The sequence below is a fragment of the Lepidothrix coronata genome, unplaced genomic scaffold, assembly GCF_001604755.1.
Source record: "Lepidothrix coronata isolate B3197 unplaced genomic scaffold, Lepidothrix_coronata-1.0 Scaffold11, whole genome shotgun sequence".
Taxonomy (NCBI): Eukaryota; Metazoa; Chordata; class Aves; order Passeriformes; family Pipridae; genus Lepidothrix; species Lepidothrix coronata.
This window is the reverse complement of record NW_016690191.1, coordinates 923,886-947,807: the sequence shown is the minus strand read 5'-3', so window position 1 is coordinate 947,807 and position 23,922 is coordinate 923,886. Positions and strand designations below refer to the sequence as shown.

The window sequence follows — 23,922 nt, the reverse complement described above, 5'->3', positions numbered from 1 at the left end:
CAGAAGCTCTGCAGCAAAAGCTACTGAAACCCAGGGAACCAACTGCATTGGCCAGGGCCCTGCTGGAGATCAGCAGAGTCTCAGCTACTGGTTCCCAGAAAACCAGTGCAGTGGATGCAGCTCCACCAGGTATGGGTTCTGTGTGCCAAAAAAACCTGTTTATCAGCACCTGATTCTTCCTTCCCAACTTTCCACTACATCAAAACAGTGCAAGGAGCTGTTCCCACCAAATGGCTGTAACAACAACCTGGCTGCCAACAGCTGTGAACTGCCCCACTGACAGCCCTCTCCTAAAACAGTCAGAGGGAATCTGTCCCAGTTTAAAACAGTCTTATCAGCAATTCAGGAAGTGCTTCATCCTTGTTTAGTTCCTAATAATTTTATGTGGTTTATTGAAAATTTAACAGGAATGTGAACCCCATTTCAGTCAAAGAAGACCACTCCTTCAAAAATACAGTTGTTATGTTTAGAAGAAAACAGAATTGTTTAGCCTTTAATTATCAGAGCCATGTGTTAAAAAAATCTGGGAACGCTTATTTCCTTTTCCCTGATCTCACAGATTTCCTTATTTCCTTGAAATAAGCAATACTTTTTGTTTTTTTTACTGACACAGCTGGATCTGGATTATGATAGCCTTTCCTTCCAGAAACAAAACAAAATTGCTACCATTCTGCATCCAATATCCCCAGACATCTGCTGGAGTCAGAAGCTCGTTGCTGGATGCGTATGAGCTTACACTAAAATCATCTCTATTCTTCTCAGAAGAAGTACAATCTGTAAGAGCCCCAAACACGAGCACGGCATTCAATGCTTCCTATTTGAAGTACTCTAGGGGCCAGGGATTGGGCACAAAGAAACACAGTATTCCTCCTGTTCCCAGGCTGGACAAATGCATGGTCATTCTGTGACAGAAGAAACATTTGGCAAACATTCCCACCAGCAAAACTCCAACATCTGCAAACAGTTCCAAGTGAGCACAGCAAAACCAAACATTAGCAGAGCAACACTGCCCTGTCTCTATTGAGCACACAGGGAACTGAGGGACAAAACCTTCCAGCCCACCATGTCTGTGGGTCTCACCTCTATTGCTAGGAAACAGATTCTCTCCTAATTATGCTGGTAATGAACTTCTGCCTTTCCCCAGCTCACAGCAGACTCAAACACATCACTCAGCACACACCAGAGACCAGTCGAGGACTTTAAAATCTACACAGTTCCAGTTCATTGTCTTGCACAGAACTGTTATGACGCTGCAATGTATTTCTAACTGGGTTTGGAGAGCTTGTCCTCCCCAGCACACAAGCCAAAGCTGCACCCTGTGAGGGCCCTTGGGAGAGCCCCTGGGAGAGCGTACCTGAGGGCATGGTTCTGGCAAAGACGAAGTTGGAAGCGCTGCAGCCGAGCGTGTCGGCCTCGTGGTTGCAGCTGTGAATGTCGATGCGGTAAAGGGTAAAAGGCTGGAGGTGGGAGATCACAGTTCTCTCCTTGCCATCCACCTTGGTCTCGAAGAAGGGGTACTCCACCTCGCTCTCCTCAGCGTCAGAGGCGTTGGTGAAGTGATCTGTCCCTGTCACGTTCCTGTTCCGAGCGGCCAGAGTGGCGTTTGCGATCCGGAACACGTCCCTCCGCTTCCGATCGGGCCTGTGGGGCACACACGGGTATGGAAAAGGTCTCTTTAGAAGAAACCCACTTTTCCTCCAGCCTCAGGAAAACTGTGCAAAACACCCCAGAGAAAGAGGCAACTGCTATTAAAAAAGCTAAATAAAGGAAAACTGCAAAACGAGAGGAAAACTGCCTCAATCTGAACCTGCCACATGTCAGCACAGCCCATTTCTCTCTTTTGGTCAGGGACCAGCCACAACTCTGAAGCTCACACTGCGCCCCAAGATAAATGTGCAAACTTCTGACCTCACACCAGAGAGCAAAAAATGGCTTCCCTTTTACTCAATAAACATCCCCGAGTTGTGTTTCATGACAGTAATGTTGACGCTTAAAATAAAAATCAGATGTTTAAGGTTGGAAACATTAGGGGGGGAAAAAAAGTGGTTTGAAGTTTGCTGGATTAGCCAAGGAAGTTAAGCCTACTGAGAGTTAGCTTTGCAGTTGTGATGAAATTACAGACCTTAGAATGGATTGCACTGACAAAAGAAACCTTGGAAGGCAGCTGAAGACCATGACTGTTCACCAGCACTCGGGTGGTTATCTGTGCATCTCTACTTCTCTCACCCAAACAAAAGCTCTGCAAAGGAACAACCTTCCTGTGTGAGCAAACACAGCACTAATATTGGGGAGAGCCAAAAGTTCAGTGAGCAGCTTTGCCTTACGGGCATCTGGGTGAAATTTAAGCAGAGTTAAAAACTTGAGGATTTACAGCAACGCTGCTGCTTTCTCAAGCCTCAGAAAGTGCTGTGGTGGACAGGCCTGAGTAACAGCACAAGCACCAAGATTCTCTTAGAGCCATTTTGGATGGTATCAGGTCACCAACACCCAATGCCACATGGTCTTGTCTCAGATGCAAGGCTGTTCTGCACAGGGGCACCAGCTACACAGGGCACACTGGCTGTACTGCTCCTGCTCCCCCACCCCAGGGATGCCCACACCTGGGAAGCAACGCCCCAAAGGGAGCTAAAGGAGAATGTAAGAAAGGTCACACTACAAAACCAGTCTGGGCTTGAATCCTACCCCTCCTAAAATCACTCCATGTGCCCATGTGGCACCTGGCCAGGGCAAGAGGGATCAAGGACATGAGGTCTGACATCTCTACCAGGGAGTTACAAACCAGGCAAAGGAGGCCTCCCCCAAACACACCACAGGAGGAAAGATGACTCAACAGGAGAAGTTAATTCACTGTCAAACACATCGTCTTAGCACATGCAGCCACAAGGCAGCTGCTCCCAGAGCCAAAAACAGGCTCACTTGGTTTTGAAACCTTCTGGCAGAGGTTGGATTAATTTTTTTTTTTTTTTAAGAGTTCATTACAGATTTTTCCAAAATCCTTTTAGTACATCTTCAGTAGTTGTTTTGACACTCTCAGCCATCATGTAAACCAGAAATAAACAAAGGCAAGGAAAGAACTTCCTAAGTTAACAAGAAATTGTTTTAAGCGACATATAAGTCAATGTCTTGTCAGTTAAGGGAATTTCATAGGAGATATAAGCATTTGTGCCTCCCCTCCACTGGTATTTATGGAAGTTACTAAAGCTATTCACCCTGCTTAGAATGAGTATTCATTTACTGCTTTAACTCAGTGGACAGAACAAACTTTTAATCTGCTAAAATTTGGGTGCCTAACTGAACTGATGAACACTTGCAGAGGTTCTGTGATAAAAGCAGTGAAAATAAAAAGTTCATTTTCAATCAGCCACCAAGGCACGTGCCAATGCAAGAACCCAAAAGGCCTGACTTTATCTCTGCTTTTATGGGATGCACGAAGTTTCAACTCTCTGGTGGTATCTGGGAGTAGGGGGGAAGTACAGTCCCCCCTTGCCTTTGGGGAAAAAGATAAAGGGACACAAAACTTGTTGGTGAAAACTGCAGTGGAAGCAGGAAGAGAAAAAGAGCTGCAGGATAACACAAGGCAAACAGGATTGAAACATCAAGAGATTTGACAGCACTGCTTTTCGGTCCAGCAGCTTCCTGCTTTCATGAAAGGCAGAGATAAAGGCAAAAAACAAGCATCCAAGGAAGTAAGTCTGAGATAAAACCATGAAAAATCATCTATTCTGTTTAAGGAGAGGAAGGAAGAGAAACACAGGAGAAAAATTAAAAATAACACTATAAAAAATTAAATCAAATTAAAAAAGAAGGAAAAAAGTTAACATTTAACAGAAAAGCTCACTGTTCTTTGTGGCAATTTTAATGTTACTCCTCAGACTACACAGAGAGCCTCATCCTGCTCATTAGAGAAACAAAAAACTTGTAGAATAACTCCTCCTCCCCAGGTTGTGAGTGTCTCTTCAAGGCTAAGCAGAGTCCCAGTGTTTGAAAGCCACCATAGCAGTAACACCCATGGGGTCATCCAGAATTGCACAAGAGATTAGATCAACAGGCTTCTTAAACAATCCTAAAACCACCCAGTCAAATACTTTCACGTTGTATTCAGTGCTGCAACTCTTTCATAATATCCTGGAGACAGGTAGGACACTGGAAACAAATACTACTATTGAGGCTTGCATTAACACATTAATTAACTTTTCCCTTGGAAAAGAGAGGGAAAAAAATGACATCAACAAGTAACAAACTGCTTAGGTTTGTCCCATGGAGGCATCTCACTAGCTCATAATCTTTAATTCCCTGACATACAGGCTCTTAAAAGTTGCTTGGCTATGCAGCTATTGCTGAGTGTTGTACCTTATCTGTCCCTGCTGTTACAAAACATCCTCATGACAGTAAGTTAAGGAAAAAGGACAAACTTTCAGGAAACTCTTTGGGAACTGGTCAGTGTATTTGTTACTGTCTGAGCTCAAGGTTCTATGAGTTTACTTGGGGGGATGAAGGCAGGAATGCAAGAAAATATGAGAGAAGATAACAGATTTTAAATAACAAAGCTTTGAGGAAATCAAAAGAACTCCTTTGCAATAGACTTTCAAGTAGTTTAGACCTGACACGTGCCTTTCAAAACTCCTTGCTGGGCTGTTTCATAGAGTCTGAAATCAGATCTCGAGATTTCACATTGCTCAGGAGTTACATCATGGCCAGACACGGTGCCTAAAACTTCCCTGGACCTCATCTTTGCTGCTGGTTCTCATCATCACTAGGGAAACTCTGCACAAGGTCAGCCCCAAATGCTAAATGTGACCCAGACAGAGCTCAGGTAAGATACTTCACACTTCCAAAGACAGGCAGTATTTAGTTCCTCATTTTTTGGAAAAAACTAAGAAGCTCTGCAAATATCACAGTCCCGACTCCAACAAGTCAGTCCAACACATGCTTGAATTGAAGACCAAAAAATCACAATGGAGAGTGATATAAACCAGCATTAATGAGCAGAAATGCCACACTTCAGAGTTCTCAAACACAGGACTTGACCATAAACTTCCCCTGCCAGGAGAGAGAATGAGGCAACGTGCACAACTGAGATCTGACTGCGTATAAACTGTAATTTAACAGCTATACAGTGTGTGTGCCTGGCTCCAGCATCCAATTACCTAAAGCAGAACAGTTCACCTGAAGGATAAATTGGAAACTCAAGGATCAAAATCACCAATTAATTCAGTAGTATCTACTCTATGCTGCAGCATAAAATCATTACTATTCCACTTAACACGTAAGCAGGTGTTTATTGTGGCAAGGTGGATATATTTAATACTTCTCTGCAGCACAAACCCAGGAAACCAACAGGCCCTTTGTAATTAGTGAGAAAGACAGACCATTTTCAATTCTGTGAGGTGACTGTGCCCTGAATTTCAAAGGCAAATAAATCTTCAGATTAGGAACACAAGCACTTAAATGACTATTTAGAGAAAGATCAAATCTGAACCCCTTTGTCTACCACATGTTGCTCATCTCTGAAACCCTTATAGACAAAGAGCTCCTTAAGTGACTCTTGAGTCTGAAAAGAACCCCTCACTGAAATCCTTGATCAATACAGGTAAGAACCCTTACTATGGGCTGGAATTGAAAGAAAGAAATGAAAGCTAGCAAACAAGAGAAACTGCAGAGGAAGGGTGCATTGTCTCCCATGGGAGGAAAGGTAATGCCTGTGTGTTTCAGGTGTTACCCATACAATTATTAGCCCCACTTCCAAAGAGAAAGTGTCCAAAATCCATTACCTAGGGACAAAGATGGAGTTGTGAAGGAAGTTCTCAAAGACTTTGCGGTACTCTGCTTCTTCCTTCTCAGCTTGCTTTTCCGCCTCTGTCTTGGGACAAGCACAGCAAGGTCCTTTTTCCCCCCCACAGCCCTCTGGCTTGGTGGGCTCAGTAGCTTCTTCTGTATCAATGGTCCCATCAGCGTATCTTCGAATTGGGACTTTATCTTAAAAGAAAAGAACAGAGCTTGTTTTGTTTCTCTCCACACCGTGACTATGGCAACAATCCATGTTTTATCCATGTTTATTCCCCAGCTCTTGCCAGTGAAGAGCCCTGGCAGGCAGAGTCCAACACGGCAGGGTTGGTTCTCCTACCTTTGGAGCAGTAATTGTGTCTGTAAAGGTAACTGTCCTGAGGCTGCTGCTGCCAGCGCACAATGTAGTAGGAGAGGTTGCCATTGGGAAGAGAGGGAGGATTCCATTTCACAATCAGCTGGGATGAGGAGTTGGATGCTGAAATAACATCCAAGGGAATGGACGGCACTGGAGGAGGAAAAAAAAAGGAAAAGAAAGGAAATTAAACTTAGAGCATTCTACAGTGTATTTCCACACAAGCTTCTGAAGTGAATCCCAATCCATTTCTGTACTGCAGGGAAAAACACCATCCTATGTCAAATAAAGGATTTCCTACTTATGCCTCGCTAACAACAGTTACCAGGGTTCAACTGCAACCATGTGCAGTCCCAATCCAAAGTTGTACTTAAAATTCACCTTCACCAATGGAACAAAGCCTGAAATTCTAACTCCAAGGAACTCCCACAGTTCCCAATGAACGTAATGTCTGAAAAAACACTTTTAATTCAAATTTTAATGCTGCTTTCATAAGCACTCAAACTTCTAGCATCATGCACATCATCTGCACATAAATTCCATTTCTGTATTAACAACAGACCTTGCACAATAATACACTAATCACACCTGCAGCATTATCAACCTCTCACCCCAGAGCTCAGCAACTCACCTGCAGCATTGGTTCGTATATATATGATTTCACTTTTTGCTCCATGAATATGATGGTTTTCCATCATGGTGAGGGTAACAGCCTTGACATAAATGGCATACTGAGTCCAAGGTTTCAATCCCTGCAGCAGAATTCCAGGATTGTTCTCTTTGTTTGGTGGCAGGTCAACATCAACCATGTTCCAGCTGTTGGAGCCACACGCATCTTGCCCGTCATACTCTGTCACATTTTTGAATGGTCTGAAATATTCAAAGAAAAAAGCAGCACAAATATTTATTTTCTCCTAAAGATTGTCATATATGACTGAGAGTGCCTCACTTCAAAGCTGCTCAATGGAACATATAAAGCTTACTTGTTTTTCCCCAGCAGAATAAAACAGGCTAAAATCCGTATTTCCAAGCAGTACAAAATACAGAGTTCAGCTTTAGCTGCAGGTTTACCTTCAGTCACTAGTAATAAGACAATGTTCTCTAAGAAAACACTATATTTATGTATTTTTTATCCCAAACAGGCAGTGAAACGCTTTGGACATACATATCAAACACAGGCAATCAAGACAGTTATTGACAGTGGCCAAGCTTTTTACCACAAAGAACCCAAAGTTCTGTGACTGACCTTGACCAGTCTAACAGATCTTTTTGTTTGTTTTTTTTTTTTTCAAATTTGAAACTTTCTGATGGATTTGCAATCCATTTCTAGGATTCCTTCAAAACAATCCTCTTTAAAGGCAGCCTGTGCTCCACCAAGGAAAGAATATGAGCAGAGGCAGGGCTTGAGGATGAAATACATAAACTGGATGAGCTCTCCAGCCCTAGGAACAGAACTGCTACTGTCTCTTGGACTGCCCTGCTGAGGCCCTGACAACATCCACTTACGCTTCTTTGTAGTACACAGTGAAGCTGATGAGGTCTCTGTAATCTGGAGGCCGATACCGCTCCCAAGTCAGTTTAATCCTGTTCTTGAGGGTAGTGTTGGAAACAAAATGCAGAATTTTGCTTTCACCTGCAATGCAAAAGGACAGGACATGACAGAGTTGGTATCACACCCCCTGTCAGTTTTTGCTGTTTCTTAGGTGTCTGGTTTAGCTAATGAGCCTTTCCAGTAGCACCTCAGGATACCAACAGCCTTTGTCTCTGCAGAGCTTCCTATTTCATCCCACTACATTTGAATACTTAAGGGCAAGCAGTGACCTTGGCAATCATGTTAGAATATGCTGGAGCTACTTGCTATTAATTTTTTTGAAGCAGTTTTTCTTCTAATGCATCACCAGAAAGCTCTTGAAAACTACTTCAGACTCTCCCTGAGTGAGGAATGGAAGTGCTGTTTATCCACAGGACTGGTCTGAAAGCACTAAATTCATCATCCAACTCCAAAGCACGTGCAGAGCAGTAACCAGCCTCTGTGTTCTCGCTCTCCAGGACAACTCTTGACAACTACAATTTATTTTTCTGGAGAGCGAACAACATGGAAAGGACAAAGGAGTTTACATTGCTATTCGTGAGAGGCTGGACCAAGAACTCCAAAACTCAGTTCATATACGGCACAACCATTTGATGGCAGCAGCTTCCAGCTCCTCTTGTGAACAGGCCTGGATGGAAGCCCACAGCTTTGAGATGAATGGCTTCCCACTACCAACTCACTGAGCTTTCCAATGCAAAACAAAATAGCATTTTAAAAACTTAATTCTTGGATGAAGAAATCGTGTTCTGTCAACTGTTAGCTTCTAACGTTCCATAGAAGGCTCTGAAAATAAAGGGGTTTTCACCCTCGTGTACACTGGCACTGTTGGTGCTATCTTTGCAAAGGCAGTTTGGCTTTTGTTGATTCTTTTCCCCTTCTGAGAGTCAGAAAGCTTTCTGTACTGGTTTCTTAAAAAAGCAAGCAGTGGCTGGCACTGGCCTCAGTGGTAGTAAGGCCTGGCTGTGTGTCTGTAACTCCTCCAGGACTGCAGGGCTTTGCTCCATTGAATGTGCAAAGAATGGAGGGTGCTCACAGCAAGGATCTGGGCCATCTGCGCGCACCCATCCCGCCTAAAGAGACATCCAGCAGAATATGGGTCCTACTTCTGTAAGCACCATCCACAACAAGGGGGCTTGACTTAGACACAAGATCCATTTCAATTCACTCAGCCAAAAAAAGCACCCCAAACTGGCCAAAGGAAAAATGCACCGTCAAGTTTTAGGATTTAGAGGTGAAATTTGTAAGCATTCTGTTGCCTTAATTCCTAGGTGACAGACTGCTTTTAAATACACTGGTTACAACTGGAGAGCTGATGTGCAGCCCACTGGAGCCAGAAGAGGATTTCCCAATAACTGACCGTGGCAGAATCCAAAACTAAATGCAGAGGCACTCAGGTTTAGGAATACTGCAGAACATCAAGAAGCGTTCTCAATTCAAAAGCAAGTAATTTGAACATAAAACACAGAAAATCGAGTTTACAACACACATTCCAAGCAACAAGGTACAATATTTGGCAGAAGTTGAATGTAACAGAAAGATTTTGTTTCGGTGTCTCTGGAATTGTTAGTCAGCAGCATCCTTAGCACCAAGAAAGAGTAGGTATCTGAGGGAGGAAAATCCCTATAATGATGCACAGTTACGAAGGAGGTTGAGAAATTGCTCCTCATTGGACACACCAAACTGCTGGATTTCACTTCTTGTTTCCCAGGTATGTTTTTATTGTTATATGCTGCTGCTGTCACCAAATTTGGGAAGCAATCATCTTCTAGAGATGGGTTTTCCAGATGAGATGGGGACTATGTAACCACATTGTTTTCCATGTGTGCAAATGCACCCTCACAGCTAGAGTGTAAAACCTGAACAAGCAGAAAGGCTGAAAGGTTCCTCCAGGGTCTAAATCTAAATATTGCAGTGGTGTGTTGGGGTTTCTCTTGTCACACCCTCCTGGGCAGTCTGCCTTGAGATTCTTGTGTCTGTTTACTTACAAGAGGCTCTCTCCCCATTGTTTCTTGGATTTATATCTCCTTTGCTCTGCCGTCCCTTGGTTCCTGAAACCTCCTCCATGCGGTAAATCTCAGAAACACACAGTTTAGGATTAAATGCAAAGTACATTTTCCCCTCACTGATCGTCAGGTTATGATGGTTCCAGTCCCAGAGCTGCTGAAGATTGTGGTTGTCAAGCACATAGAAGGAATAATTCCTGGAAGAAAAAATATTAGTTTTAATTCACAGCCAATTTCATTGAAAAATCCCTTAATATAAGAAAACTTTAAAACACTGCATTCCCTCTTACTTTAAAGTGCTGGTCAGCAAAAGGTTTTCTTCTCTCCCATGGAGCAAGTTTTCCCTGAATGCTCAGGGGCAGGAAATGACTGTAACACAGGACACCCCACCATCTAAAGCCACTCCAACACGTGTTTTAATAATTGTATAGGAGCTGCACGAGGAATATAAATTCATGTCCTCTGAACAGCAGGTCTCTACACTGGAAGCAGTAACCTTAGATACCCTATGGAAGCAAAAGCCTGCTGCAGTTCTGACAATAAAGCAATCATTAACGCAGCTGTCTTGCTTGTGTTTACAAAAGCAACTCCAAGAGTTTGCACAGGGAGATTTCCTTGCCTCTCTGTCTTAGTTTACCTCTTGGCCCAATAAAGATTTCCCACATTGTGCCAAGTACAGTTGCACCTGTACATCAAAACTTGACAGCAAACAGGACCAACACTTCAAAATGCACAGCTAAACACAGGCAGCTGTGCTGAGCCCACTCCCTAAACACAACCATGGAATAACATGTACATCCTTTATTTCCACAGATGCTAACACAAAGTCGGGTGTGTAAATCCTATTAATCCTATTATATATTATGAAGAAATTCCTGGCACTATTCAATGGTGCTGAATTGGAAAAAAACCCACAGGTGCAGCAGAAGCAGGATTATAGGCTCTACATCAGCAGCAAGACAACATCTGCAAGGACACTGACACTTTGGGACACTAGGGACAGGAATGCAGCTGATGAATCACAATCAAACCAACCCACCATGGCAGCATTTATTACACTTCTGTGGGAAGTCCCCCCAGCATGAACCACAGCAACACAAAATCCACTATTAACACAAGGAAGCCCACCTTGCTTGGGTAACCCCACATCAGTGGAGTCACACTGGGCTTTCTACAAAACCTTTTAACTACAGAGTTTCTGCAGGGTAACATGGCAGACAAACCACAGGGCTCATAAGAAGCTGTCATACTAGTCATTTATGGTTTTCCTTCAATTATTTCATTTAAAATTCAGGATTAATTCCTCCCTCATCCAACCCGAAACAAAAGCTGTGCATTCTGGCTCCAAACTGCACAGACCAGATTTGCCATTTCTTGCAATGCAGAGCGTGTTTTCAGGCAATGTGAAAGACAAGTTGTTTCTTCTATTTCCATCTGTCCCCTAATTATTCAGGACTTGATTTCTAATGAAGTTGATATACCTGGTACCACTTCACACAGATGCAGAGAGGAATGTGCTCAGCTGACAAGGGAGCAGACATGTTTGTGCTTTAAATGCATCTTGCCAGGAGAGAACAAGGATGCTGAACTGCACGTGGGACTTGACAGACATCACCAGACCCTGTGTGGATTTGGAAGTAACACACCTCACTGACACTAAAGTTCAGTGTTTCCTTGTCTTGTTTGAAAAGGTAAACTGATGCACTTCTTAAACCCCCCCAAGCTCAGCCTCACACCTCAGTGTACAAACTCCACAAGTCAGTTTTGAAACTCCACTGGCACACAGATGGCTGAGGAACAGTCTCTTTAGAGACCCCCCTTAAACAAAAACCAAGCTGAGGAGCATCCCCCACAGGAGCCTGCACTGCAGACGTGCTCACCACCATGCTACCACCAGTCTGGAGGGTGTTATTCATCCCCAAACACCCTCACACACCACTCTGCTCTGCTGAAATGCTGTGGTTGGATCAAGCCTTGTTGCTCTCGTGCCGAATTCACCGTCCCCTGACAATGACGATCCCAGGAAAATAAACTGTAACATCTTCAGTGAGGAGCCACACAGCACTAGAGATCCTGTTCACACCTTCCAACAGGCCTGACAGCTACTGATGCCTCTGCTTCAAAAGGGTGTAGAAAACAGGGGGGAGGTTGTTTTTACAGAGACTTCCCCCAATTTGCAGCAGGGGGTCAGTGTCACAACTGGAACTCCTCCTCAGTCACCACTTCCTCACTTGCTCCTGAAGGCCACAAGTTGCTCATTTTCCAGGTACCCCACCTGGGATGCTTTGGGAAATGCTGCCTACACACCATCCACCAACAAGGCATCTGCAGCTCATGAGAGCAGTGAACACACTGACCCCACCAGAGGGTGGAGGGGCCAGGGCCAGAGCAGGGACCAAAATCCTGCAACAGATCCCAAGACCCCTCCAGCACATCTCCAGTTCACTTCCCCTGTTTGCAAAGAGAAATTATGTTCTTGCCACGGGAGCACCTTCACATGGTGTTCAAAAGGGGCAATGAGAACTCTGAAAACAAAGTAGATTCACCCTAAACTTTCCGCTTTCTATGACAACCAAGGCAGGCACCAGCAACTGAATAAGGAACAGAGAAATTCTGAAGTGCTGTTTTCTTAGTCCAGTTCAATAAATAAAGGGACAGGGACAGTGAGGTCAGTTGTTCAATGAAAAACAATCATAATGGACCTCAAGTTACCTCCTCATCCCCCAAGGCAGTGCTGCCACAAACAGCTCTTCTTCCAGCAGCCACTGCTTCCCAGGCTAAGATCCCACTCCCTGATGTTCATAACTCTGCCCAAGTAATTGTTTAGGCTCAGTTATTCCCTGCCAGGTGCCTACTTCCACTGAAGTATTTTTGGAAATGTCATTTTAGACTGTGGTAATGTCTAAATTATGCCAGGCATTTTCCAAGCAAAGAGACTGCCCCTGACCCCAAGTATGTAACTGCAGTCATTTCCTAACATAGGGGAATTTTAGCACAAGTAGCTCTTTACTATAGATCTATTTTGCTTCCACATTCATCCTCATTTTCTTCTTCAAAGCTGCATTTATTTACTATTTCTATTTGGGAATTTCATTTACTTCTCTGTTTGGAAAAACCTGCCATTTCCCTTCGCATGGGCTCTGCTTGCTGACAGACAAGGTGCCATAAGCATAATTACTACTTGAGACACAAAGCTAAACTCAGATTTAGAGAGATCAAGAGAGGGAGGGGAAGAGAAGAAAAGACAAATCAAGGACTGGAGCATCTGTGAGGGCACACCAGGCCGTGAGAGGCTGAATGAGCCACGTGCTCGGCACTGCCAAGCCTCTGGGATTTGCAGTTGGAAAAAAACATCTCCGTGGAGCCAGTGCTCTTCCTGAGATGGACAGGGCAGGAGGAAGAGCTGCCTTTTCACTCAGTCAGATGGTGGAATTTTAAGAATTTAAGGCTGACCAAAGACTTGGTCTGAGAGAAAAAAGGGGGGTTGTGAAGAGTCCCTCATGTTTTAACTTCACCCAGTCAGGGCAGACAAATCAGACACAAGCAACCTTTCTCACGACCTTCCCACCACCTTTTCTTCCATGATTTCCCCAAATTCTTCATTTAATAGTTCTGTCATTATGGAAGGGGACTGAATTCTCTCAGAGAACACTGTTTTAAACTTGGGATGGCTATTTGATTCAGGAAAAGAGCGAGCAAGGCAGTTTGCTGATGGATCATCACCACACCGCAGCATCACACATGCTGGGGGGCTAAAAACTTTTACCTTGACAATCTTTTACCATCACAGGAAAGCAGGAGTTATGTACAGCAAAAAGTATCACATGTTGAGTAATTACAGAAGCAATATAATCCACAGCAAACATTTCAAGGGATCAACTTTACTCTTCCTGACCAGTCTTTCACGTGCTTGGGAGAGAATTCATTTAAAGGTTAACTCTTCAAGGAGCTGCAAACAATTGCAATTTGCAATCTGTTTCCCACTCGTTGGGTCACTCTGAGTTTCAGTCCCTGCTTAGCAAAGCTCAGGTTTCCTTTCAGCTAATGTTCTCCAAAAAACTCTGCGAGAAGCCAAAGAACTGCAAGGAAATCTGATTGTTTCTGAAGATGCTCTTTTCTCAAATAGAGCAAAGAGAACAAACAAAACCACTTTATCCATGTAAAGAACCTCCCCAGAAAAACCTAAAGTGAAAAGTAACAGCAAAGTTACCATAAAATACCTGGAATATACTCAGTTTAATATGCTGATTTGGACAGTAATGCGAATAATGCTGTGCAGAGGTGTTCATTAGGAGAAAACGCTGCATAGGAGAGGAAAAGAAGACTCTATAAATGACACATGAATGTTTTTTAGGAGCAGCTTTCTATTAAAGTGAAATTGCATCTACAAATATCTGAGCACTTACCCATCCACCTGTTCCTCTCCCAGAATATACCGCAGGTTCTTCAGGAAAGACAGGGAGACCAAAGCATGGGAATGACGGATCTTCACATACCCCGTTACTGTCTCAATCAGCCCCATAAAATTCTCCAGTTCTGAGGCAATGTTATCTACAGGAAGAAAGAGGTAATTCTGTTATTACAGGATTCACAGCTTTGACTGATATTCTCCTTAATGCTCAGTCAAAGAGAATGTTTGTATTTGTTGCTTTTGAAAATGAGACACGCTGGTTTTCCTCTCCCAGGAACAGTTGCCTGTGCAGCCCGATGGTTGAAGGGCAAAATAAAGCCAAAGAGTAACACTGGGAAACCAGTCTTGCTTTTCCATCCTGGAATATCTGCTTTTTCCATGGGCATTGCACTCTGAAGCCAGCACCAAATGGTGAGCCAGCATGCTGGCAGGGATGAAAAGACCCTTGTTAAATGTACACATCCATGAGACTGGAATTGCTTTTGGATATGGAGCAAAGCTCAGGCAGAAAGCTCCACTGGAAAACAGAGAATGAGACTGAAGATGAAGAGGTGGAGTATGTTACTGGTGTGCTTGGGAGCACAGGGCACTGATTTCCATGACTTGAGAAGCTCTGGCTACAACACTGAGAACTCTGGATGAAACAGTGAAGATAAAACCCATAAGGATGTGCTCATGCCATGGAGCATGTTCTGTACAACTCACTGAAGGTGATTTTCTATTACAAATTATTAAAATGACTGCAGAGAAAGCTCCACTCCTCAGTCCTTCAGTACCCTACAAACTGTCCCTGCCCAGGTCTGCAACACCCCATCCTTCACAAGCTCAAGCTTTGCTGTCCTTACCTCAGCAATGGTTGGTTCCCATACCAAATAAGCAGATGCTCTTCAGCCCTCTAAGATAAATAAAATAAAAACCCTTAAATAAAATAAAAACCCCCACACTTGCCACAGGTAACTGGAACATCTTCCATAGGGGAAGACTGTACCTTTAGAAGCAGGACCTTGAGTAAAATAATTCACATGCTGCTGTTACTAAACCCTGAAGCTTTCATTCAGCAGGAGGCAGGGAATCAAACAGATCTCCATCTTTAAACCTTATTCATGAAACCGAAAGGGACCTTCCATAGGGAGATACACGTCCAATAAAAACTAACAGTGATTTTTACTCTGCTTTTAAGAGCTCATCAGCTGTCAACACCTCCCTGGCTGATGAATCACTGCTCTGACAAATTTAATCCAGAGCTTGTTCAAGACATGTGACAAGGGCGGCCAGCTCACTACTGCTGACCATCCAGCAGCACAGTGTTGGGCTTTATATGAGCTCCCAGCACTCTGGATTTCATGTTTTAGCAAAATACCACATCTTGCCTTAAAAAGTGGGGATATGCAGCCTTACAGTGTCATGCAACAAGTTATTTACCTACCCAGATGCAAGGATTTTCAACTTTTCCGCCTTTATTATTCTTTTTGGACTGCTGCTCATCTAACTGCCTAATCCTGGTTCCTTGTTCTGCCAAAAAAACTAACAAAAATACCAGCTTTCCCTGGGACTGAATACCTGTGCCAGCGTGGGCCAAATCAAACAGGAGCTGAGCTCTGGGGCTGGAGAGCAAACAGCCTGCTGAGTTTTTAATGTTCTTATCACTATGCTGAGGACAAAAGGAAAAACATGGACAGCGGTCTTATCAGAGGTTCAGAAAGAGAGGCCATCACTTACTGCCACGGCGGATGTTGATCAGCAGGTTCCCCTTGAGGATTGTGCAGCCCTGCAACATCTGTGCTGATGTGACAGAGTCAATGGTCTTCGTCTTCCCGTCCTCACAGATTTTGGGGCAGGGCCCCTCACAAGGGCTGCAGAACATGCTGCTGGGAAAGAAAGAGAGATTCAAAATAAGCACCGATACACAACTCTGAGTCCACCAACTGCTCTGGGTTGAATTTTGGAAGATATTTCCCTCTAAAGCTTGGACAAACCCTCCAGGCTAGAATGAAAGCTGCCAGCTTGTTCAGAGGACACACTTGACTCCAAGAGGCTGAAGCATCTCTGGTTTACAGTGAATGAATGGACCCACATCCACGGGCTGTCAGCTTCTGGAAGGCTCTGGGGTCCTTCCAAAGTCAAAGGAGCTCCAGGTACAAAACCCAGTGCCCTTGCATTTGTGCATTTACTCTGATTAAGTATCCCCAGAAACCCCTCCCTTCTCATTTACCTCAGAGGGCAGTGAGGTTTTGTGCTAATCCAGGCCCAACTTCCCAAAATAGGTCGGGCCAAGAACTAGAGATGGGAAAATACTGTTCACGTTCTTATAAAGCTGTCTGTCTCCATGGCCTTAAATCAGTGTTTAAAGCTCAGCACTAGGGAATTCCATGCTCCTGGACATTTTAACTCAGAAAGACAACTGTGGGGGCATAAAGTCAGGAGGGATGTGGAGAAAGTGAGCAGTCCATTAGTCACTACTTCTTACAGCATGAGAGGCATTAAAGGAGCAAGTTAAGCAAACAGGAGGTCGTGTCTTGATGCAAGGAAAACTAATTGACAAGAGGAATTAGGAGAGGCAGACCAGAAGTCTAAGCAGGTTCAAAATGGGTGATACAGATGGAAAGAGAACAGGTCACCACTGGCTATAAAACATCGAGACAGACACAGCCCCAACCTCAGAGAAACCAGATTGCCAGAAGCTGGGAGGAGACACTGAAACACAGGCTCACTTCTGTTTCTTACACTCTACAGGCACTCAGAAGCATTTTTTAGTGGCCAAACTCAAGTAATAAGAACTCAGGTCAGTCCCAGCTTTTGGCTACAGCAGCTTTTTAAAGGCTTGACATTATACTGCCTGTATATTAATCTCAAAATTGGACATTTCATGGGTCCACAAAACGGGCCCTCTGACCACTCCTGGTAAAGGTCTTTCCTGATTTAAGGTAATTTTTATTTTTCAGTTTATTCTAGCATTTTCCTTGGTATTTCATGATTACTTATGCCACCTTATCACTTTAGAGAGGAAAACTAAGAATGAAAAAAACAAATCCAGCTTCAAAGACAAAGGCTTCTGCTGACAACACTGATGGACGCGGATTTACTGTTTATTCTTTTTAAAAGAAACTGAACCCACTTTTTTTCTGAGGCTTAAGGAAACATGCAAATTGATAACAGTTTCCCATGCATAAACCATAACAGAAAAAAAAGCTGCTTTGCTTAGTAGTAAGCTCCTATTTCAAAATCCTGCACTGTAACATGCCACAAACCACTAAAAGCTGCAGACACAAGAAAGAGGCTTCAACTAAATGTACAAAGGACACTGGAAATGTTTTCCATTTGCAAAACAGCACCTCTGGGAAAGAGAACATTGACCAGCCTCGAGTTACAGCTGCTCTCAACCTCTGCAGGAGAGCACAACACCCAGATAACAACAGCAGCATTTCTCAGGTGAGTAGCTGGATTTGGGCAGTGTTAAGGTGCTTGTATGCAAATGTCAGCTGGAGCCTGCCTTGAAGACATGGGTGACATGGATGCACAGACACACAACTGGTGCAGGCATCATCTTCCCAAAAAAACCAGCAGCCTACAAAGACGTCTTTTTAGCACAGTACTGAGGCACTAGGAGTTTTAGCACGCTGACTGTACTTCACTCCAATTCCACAACCTCCAAGGGTCAGTAGGCAATGAAGGCTGCTTGCTTAAACCACCAGCAAATTACCAAACTCATAAGCACACATCACTTCTACTGTTACAATTAAATAACAGCAGGTGAGTGACACTCTCGTAAGAAATTATTCTGTGTACTATTGCCAGCAGCTGCATTATTTTTGTCACAATCTACACAATCACTGTCTTCTAAAATACCATTGTTATCTCCTGGTAATAGTGGAAATAAAGATAAATAAAATTAAATACACCGAAAAATACGTGTGTCTAAAATGCAGGCACACACAAAGCGAGTAACAGGCAAGGCAAGGTGAGTCCTGTGGTTTGCTGTGTGATAATGGTCATCAGCCAACTCCAACCCTGTGTTCCTGGGCTTCAAGTAAAGAACACCAAAATGAAACCAAGCCCTGGTTCTGCGCTGCGCTGGCAGTGCACAGCACCACACACCACCAGACCTTTCAGGGGCGAATCCACCCAAGCCAGGCTCCACCAGGGAGCCAACACCATCTCCATGGGTGTCCTCACTTCCCCCTCCAGCCATTTGCTGCCACGGAGTCGGGAGCGGGAAACCCAAACCCGGCCTCTCCCCCAGCTGTGTTACCTCTGGCTGCCGTTGCGGATGAACCCGGAGGGACACTCGGCCATGCACTCGTCGTTGTGGATCACGAACTTCTCGTACTCACTGGCATCCGTGGCGGGGACTTTGGAGCAGAACTCCCTGGTGACGCAGCGCCAGCCCTCGAACTTGTAGGTGTTGGGGGGGCAGGTGGGCATGCAGACCCCCTCGTAGTAGTAGTTGCGGCAGGCCACGCACGCCGTGTTGTTGTCCGGGGCCGTGCAGCTCCCCAGGCACTCGGGGTGGCAACACTCGTTCTGGTCTGTGCAGGCTCGCTTCCCACACGAGCTGGGGCACACTGCAGGGCAGAAAACAAGGGGGCATCAACACCAGCTGCTGCAGACTGGCACTAAAGCAAAATCCCTGTACAGCTCTATGACACTTTGATTCCCTGGGCGCTGGAGCATCTCTGAAAACAAACAAACAAACAAACAAACAAACAACCCACCAACATAAAAACCGCTCTTGTAAAAAATTCTACTTTTCTCAGCTTTAGTTGCCTGAAAGTATCTTTTCCTCGGATCGAATTTATGACATGAACGAAATAAGTAATAAAGAAAACTGCTGAAAGCAAGATCAACATAAGGATAATGGAAACAGGCAAGAACCCTTTCCACAGCCCTCGTATTATGGATAATTTTTTTTTTTTTGGCATGTTGGCTTATTGTCTTTCTAAGCATTTCTTGTCTTTCCTATTTGTGCTTCAAATTGGTCTTTCGCTGGCAAGAAAACAAGCTTCCTTCAAACAACTTAATTCCACTTGTAGAAGGAAGCACTGCTCCACTGCAGCACACATGGTTAGGCTGACCCCAGAGTAGCATCCCAATGTTGCTTATGTGTGCAAAATGCGGTTTAATAAAGTATCAAATCATCATCCACATCAAATACCCAGGAATTATGGAGCTACTATTTTCCCCCTGTAGAGCGTAAGAGAATTCTGCCTTATCCTCAAATTCTGGGTTCAGAGAACAAAATATGAAAGGGAGGAAAAAAAAACAAACAAACAAAATGGGGTGCAAATTTATGGAGACGTTTCGTTTTATGTGAAAGCGTTTCCAGCTTGGAAGGCACGACCAAAGAGCAGAATCCTCAGCAGCCGAGCTCACCACTGTTAGATCAAAAGAAGTGGCAGCATTGTATTTATGTAACAACAGCGTTTTGATTACAGCACTGTATGGCCTTTTAGCCACACGAGCCATGTGCCAGAGGCTCTGGAAACACATAGACTGGAAATCTGGTTTGCATTTAGTAGCTGCTTGCCACTTTCTAACTTAGCTAAAACACTGCCCCAGCAGCAACAGCAGAAAAGCGAATTACAGTGGTACCACTACAGCGAGATCCAAGGGAAGCACCACGGACATTTAAATGGGATGATCTGAGCAAAAAGCAGAGAACCAGGAAAGAAGTTCATATCCCAACGTGAACATGGAAGGAGCTGACGAAACCGTAACAGTTCCACACAAGTTTTGCAGTGTGATTTATCTCTCAGTTTGCAGCTACGGCGTTGTTCTAATGCAGGACTAAACACCCTAAAATCTTGATGCCCTCCCTCTTCCCTTAATGAGGAGCAGGCTTTGCAGTGTGTTTTCACAATGCCACTGAGCAGAGCACCATCATCACCACAGGAAAAAAATGCATGAGTGCTATTAAGCAATAATAGTAATAATAATAATAATTCCACCCCCACAAAAAAACCCCAAAACAAATAAACAAAAAAACCAACCAAAAAACCCACAAACAACCAAAAAAATCCAATCCCACTGCATCGAGGATCTTGACATCTTACATCGAGTTCTGATTATAAGAAGCTGTTTTCTGACAGCTTTAAGGTAGTGCCCACCTTGAAAAGGACTTGTCAAAATGCCATCAGAGAATTTTGCATTTCTTACCAAAATGATTCTGTATCGACCCTGATTCATTTCAATCATCTTTTTTTTTGTTGTTGAATGGATGGAGAGGGGACACTATGAGAACAAGGAGGTGGGGGCATGAGGGCAGCCAGTGCCTGCCCAGGGAGCACAAATATCATAAGTATCACATGCAGGCCAAAATAAGAAAATTTTTGCAGAGCCAGTTACCTGTAAGACTGCAGAGAGCAGGAATGCAGAGGCAACCACTGTTAAATAATGCATCGTGTAAAGCTGCTGGTTTGTTGGGGTTTTTTTTTAGTTTGAAAAGGGAAAAAAACCCATATGCCCCAAACCCTTACACCAAAATAAAACACACATGCAGGTGTATATCCTTTTTTTGACTGTAATCTGCAGAGTAAAAGAAGTCTGCCCAGATGCCACCTTAGTAAGGCATCACAAATTGCCTCTCACCCCAAGGTACACAGGACTTGCATTTGCCACTACTGAGGGATTAAAAAGAAAAAAAAAAACAGTATGTCTTGCTAGCAGATGGACTGCTGTGCTGAGTGGGTGCCAGAACTCAGATTTCATGTGGTAGCTGCATTTCCAGTTCAAAGCCCTACTAAAAAAAAAAATAACACGCACACCCCCCATGCCTCCACAAAGTTCAGTATTGACGTATTGATCAACTACAAGATTTTTTGTTTTCATCTAGACAGTCTGCCGAGAAACAAATACTACCAACATTAAGTACTGAGATAAACATAGCACAGAAAGCTGGAGTTTATTTCGTTCTTGGGAAAGACTCCTGTATTCCCTTAATGCCTCTGCCATTCATGAGCAGTCTGCTATAAAAATAGGATTCCCTGCATATCTCCTGGTAAATCTGCTGACTCTCGTCTACAGAAATATAAATTGGAGCACAGAAGGATACACAAGTTCACACGAAAAAGGCAATCACTGGAACGGGTTTTCAAAACTATAGTAATATTTTAATCACAACTGTTTTAACGTGAACTCCTGAAAACTTTTTAAAGATTATTTTATAAAAGCTCAGCAACCTCGCTTTCCCCTCAGCCCTATTTTCTGCTTGCTCTTGCAAACGTTGGCAGAGTTTTCAGCCTGGAGACAATATGGGTATCCTGTTTCTTTGAAGAGGCAGAACAAGAACTTCTGTGTGTGTGTGTAGGACACATTATCAACAACAAAAAGCCTTATCTGCCTTACACGCCAGTTCCCTCAGATATCCCTGTTCTAAAATCCTTACCAAACAACACTGGCTGACCTCACAGCCCAGCCCCATCTGTCCTCCCCTCACCCTCCCTGTGCTACTTGGGCTGCTAGATTTGTAGCAAAACACGTAAAATGCAGGTTCCAAAATACTTTGGCCAAAAAAAGCGCCCTGAAATACACTGGGTAACTTGTTGACTTTAGTCCGCAAGAACATCAGAGACACAAACATAAGCAAATAGTGCTGACATTTGGGGACAGAATTTATCAGCCAGGTACAACAGTGCCTGGGACCATGAAGGCTGATGACTGTATACAACCCCCTGAACAAATCCTTGCTGACAAGCCCAAGGGCAAAAAATACTTAATTGTCATCACATGGAGATACCAAAATAATGGAAAATATCAGAGACCTTGGAGGGCAGCCACGGGAGAGGGAAGTCAAAGCAAGAGCTGGAGAAGAGCAGACCCTTTAGCACTTTAATAAAGAGATGATGAGGCTTGACTAGACAAGTGTCCAGTTACATCTGGGGAGTGAAAGTACTGTCGGATCATCAGATCTCCAAAGAAGGACAGTACTAGAGTTCCAGTATCCACAAATCAAATTTACTGGAGCAAAACCAACACCAGTACTTTCTTTGACCATCCATGTCTCAGCTTCTCTCTGATTTCTTCAACTCAGTTTTCCTTGTCAACAAAATTAAGGACATTTTTCTGAGTGCAGAATCACAGAATCAACTAGGTTGGAAAAGACCTCTGAGATCATCAAGTCCAACCTTTGACCTAACACCACCTTGTACTATTAAGATCCTATGGTCGCTCGCAAAAAAAAGGCAAAATATTTCATTCCAAGATGCTCCTTTACTGAGCAAATCAGATTCAGACTTGACTTACCAGAAAGGAGATAATTTAAAACTAAATGTAAAGATCTTAGAAAGAAGAGGAGCCCCAAGAGAATCTGACTCAGAGAGACTCATTATTCTCAATTAAAACCCCCATGATGCTAAAAAGAAAAAAGGCAAGAAACAATCATCTGTATTTACAGCAATTGCTTTCTGGACAGGCTGACTCTAAGGAGGTGGCAGCAAGTTTGTCTGCCATCTAATGCCTCCCTGCTCTGTGAACCGAGCACCGAGCCAGCGCTCGCTGCAAACACCCCGCGTTGACATCACGGCTACGGCGCAGTCCGGGCAGACAAAAGTGTTCTTATCATCTCCAAGACGCCATGACTTCAGCAAGGCTGCAAGAGAAAAATCAGGTGAATAAACAATCAGTCACAGGGAGGGAAAAGGCAGCCAGAAGAGGAAGACTCCTGGCAAGCAGAGGCGCCGGCCTCGGCCAAGGATGGCACCGCGCCAGTCACATGCGGGCGAGCAAAAGGTTGCCAAGTGTGGGATAAATATTTTTTAAAGATTCTCTCTCTCTTCGTAAAAAGCGTATTTGATCCTTCTTTTTTTTTTTTTTTTATACTGTTTGGTTTTTTAGAGCAACCCTCACGTAAAATAATGTCTCAGAAAAAAAAAAAAAAAAGGGAAAAAAATAAAAGCACCTAGTTTTGAACAGAAACCAGAGGAAGAAAGGAGTGTTTTCTCCTGGCCAACTACTGAAAAAAATTAGCTGTCTAAATTTATCCACAGAGACAGAAAAATACGGTCACTTTTGGAATGTTAATCCTTCTACATGACAGAATTTTTAAAATACTGCATTTTAATGGGCTAAACTTTGGTACGGCCTTTCAAACAGCTGACTTCAAAACTTCGAGCAGCCTATACACAACCTGATTTCTTCTGCCCAGTATACTGTGAGAATAGAGAGACTGGAGAGACATTACTCAGAAAATCCAGTTCCAGTGATTCATGGTCAGGGCTGGAATCAAATAACTACAGAATAAAGGCTGCAATAAGGAAATACACATATTAAATACAAGCAGTAACGTGTTCTGATCACAGGAATATGGGTAAAAGTCATCTCCAAGGAACTGAAGAGGCCACTCAGAGTAGCTGTGTAAATCTTTATATTACTACAGAAATAGGTATTAGCAGCATATCAACAATGGTGTATTTTGGGGTTTTTTTTCTCTGTTCCTCCCCCCCAGTGCTCTGAAATCATTTATCTCACATTCAGTGAAAATCCTGAAGGCGAGAAATGCTGCCATCTCAAACTGCTTTCTAGTGGTTAAGGCATAAAGTCTGGCAGCTTTTGACATTAACTGCCAGATCTCAAAGGTTCAGGTCAACCCAGCACTAATACTGGGACCTAAGGGATCATCTCCCCCTTCTCTAAATCTCTAGTATGTGCAGGGTCATGGCCACCAGTGAAATCTTTGGATAGGGCTATACAAACTTACACCAAGAGGGCATTAAGTCTATCCCCACTCAAGATCATTTCACCAGCCCTGTGTTTCCATGTTTACATCCCAGTCACCACCAGCCCA

At 43.7% G+C, this 23,922-nt stretch overlaps 1 protein-coding gene across 1 annotated transcript in view; it reads right to left on the bottom strand.

Annotated features, from left to right (window-relative positions):
* The window catches only part of IGF1R (insulin like growth factor 1 receptor), a 179,849-nt gene that overhangs the window by 26,675 nt on the left and 129,252 nt on the right, over positions 1-23,922 (bottom strand). Inside the window, exons 3-11 of the mRNA XM_017805050.1 lie at positions 18,394-18,706; positions 15,864-16,009; positions 14,140-14,284; positions 9,716-9,930; positions 7,646-7,772; positions 6,771-7,009; positions 6,125-6,292; positions 5,772-5,976; positions 1,355-1,641 (exon numbers count right to left, since the gene is read on the bottom strand). Of these exons, the coding sequence (XP_017660539.1) occupies positions 1,355-1,641; positions 5,772-5,976; positions 6,125-6,292; positions 6,771-7,009; positions 7,646-7,772; positions 9,716-9,930; positions 14,140-14,284; positions 15,864-16,009; positions 18,394-18,706 (1,845 nt within the window). The remainder of the gene's footprint in view (positions 1-1,354; positions 1,642-5,771; positions 5,977-6,124; positions 6,293-6,770; positions 7,010-7,645; positions 7,773-9,715; positions 9,931-14,139; positions 14,285-15,863; positions 16,010-18,393; positions 18,707-23,922) is intronic.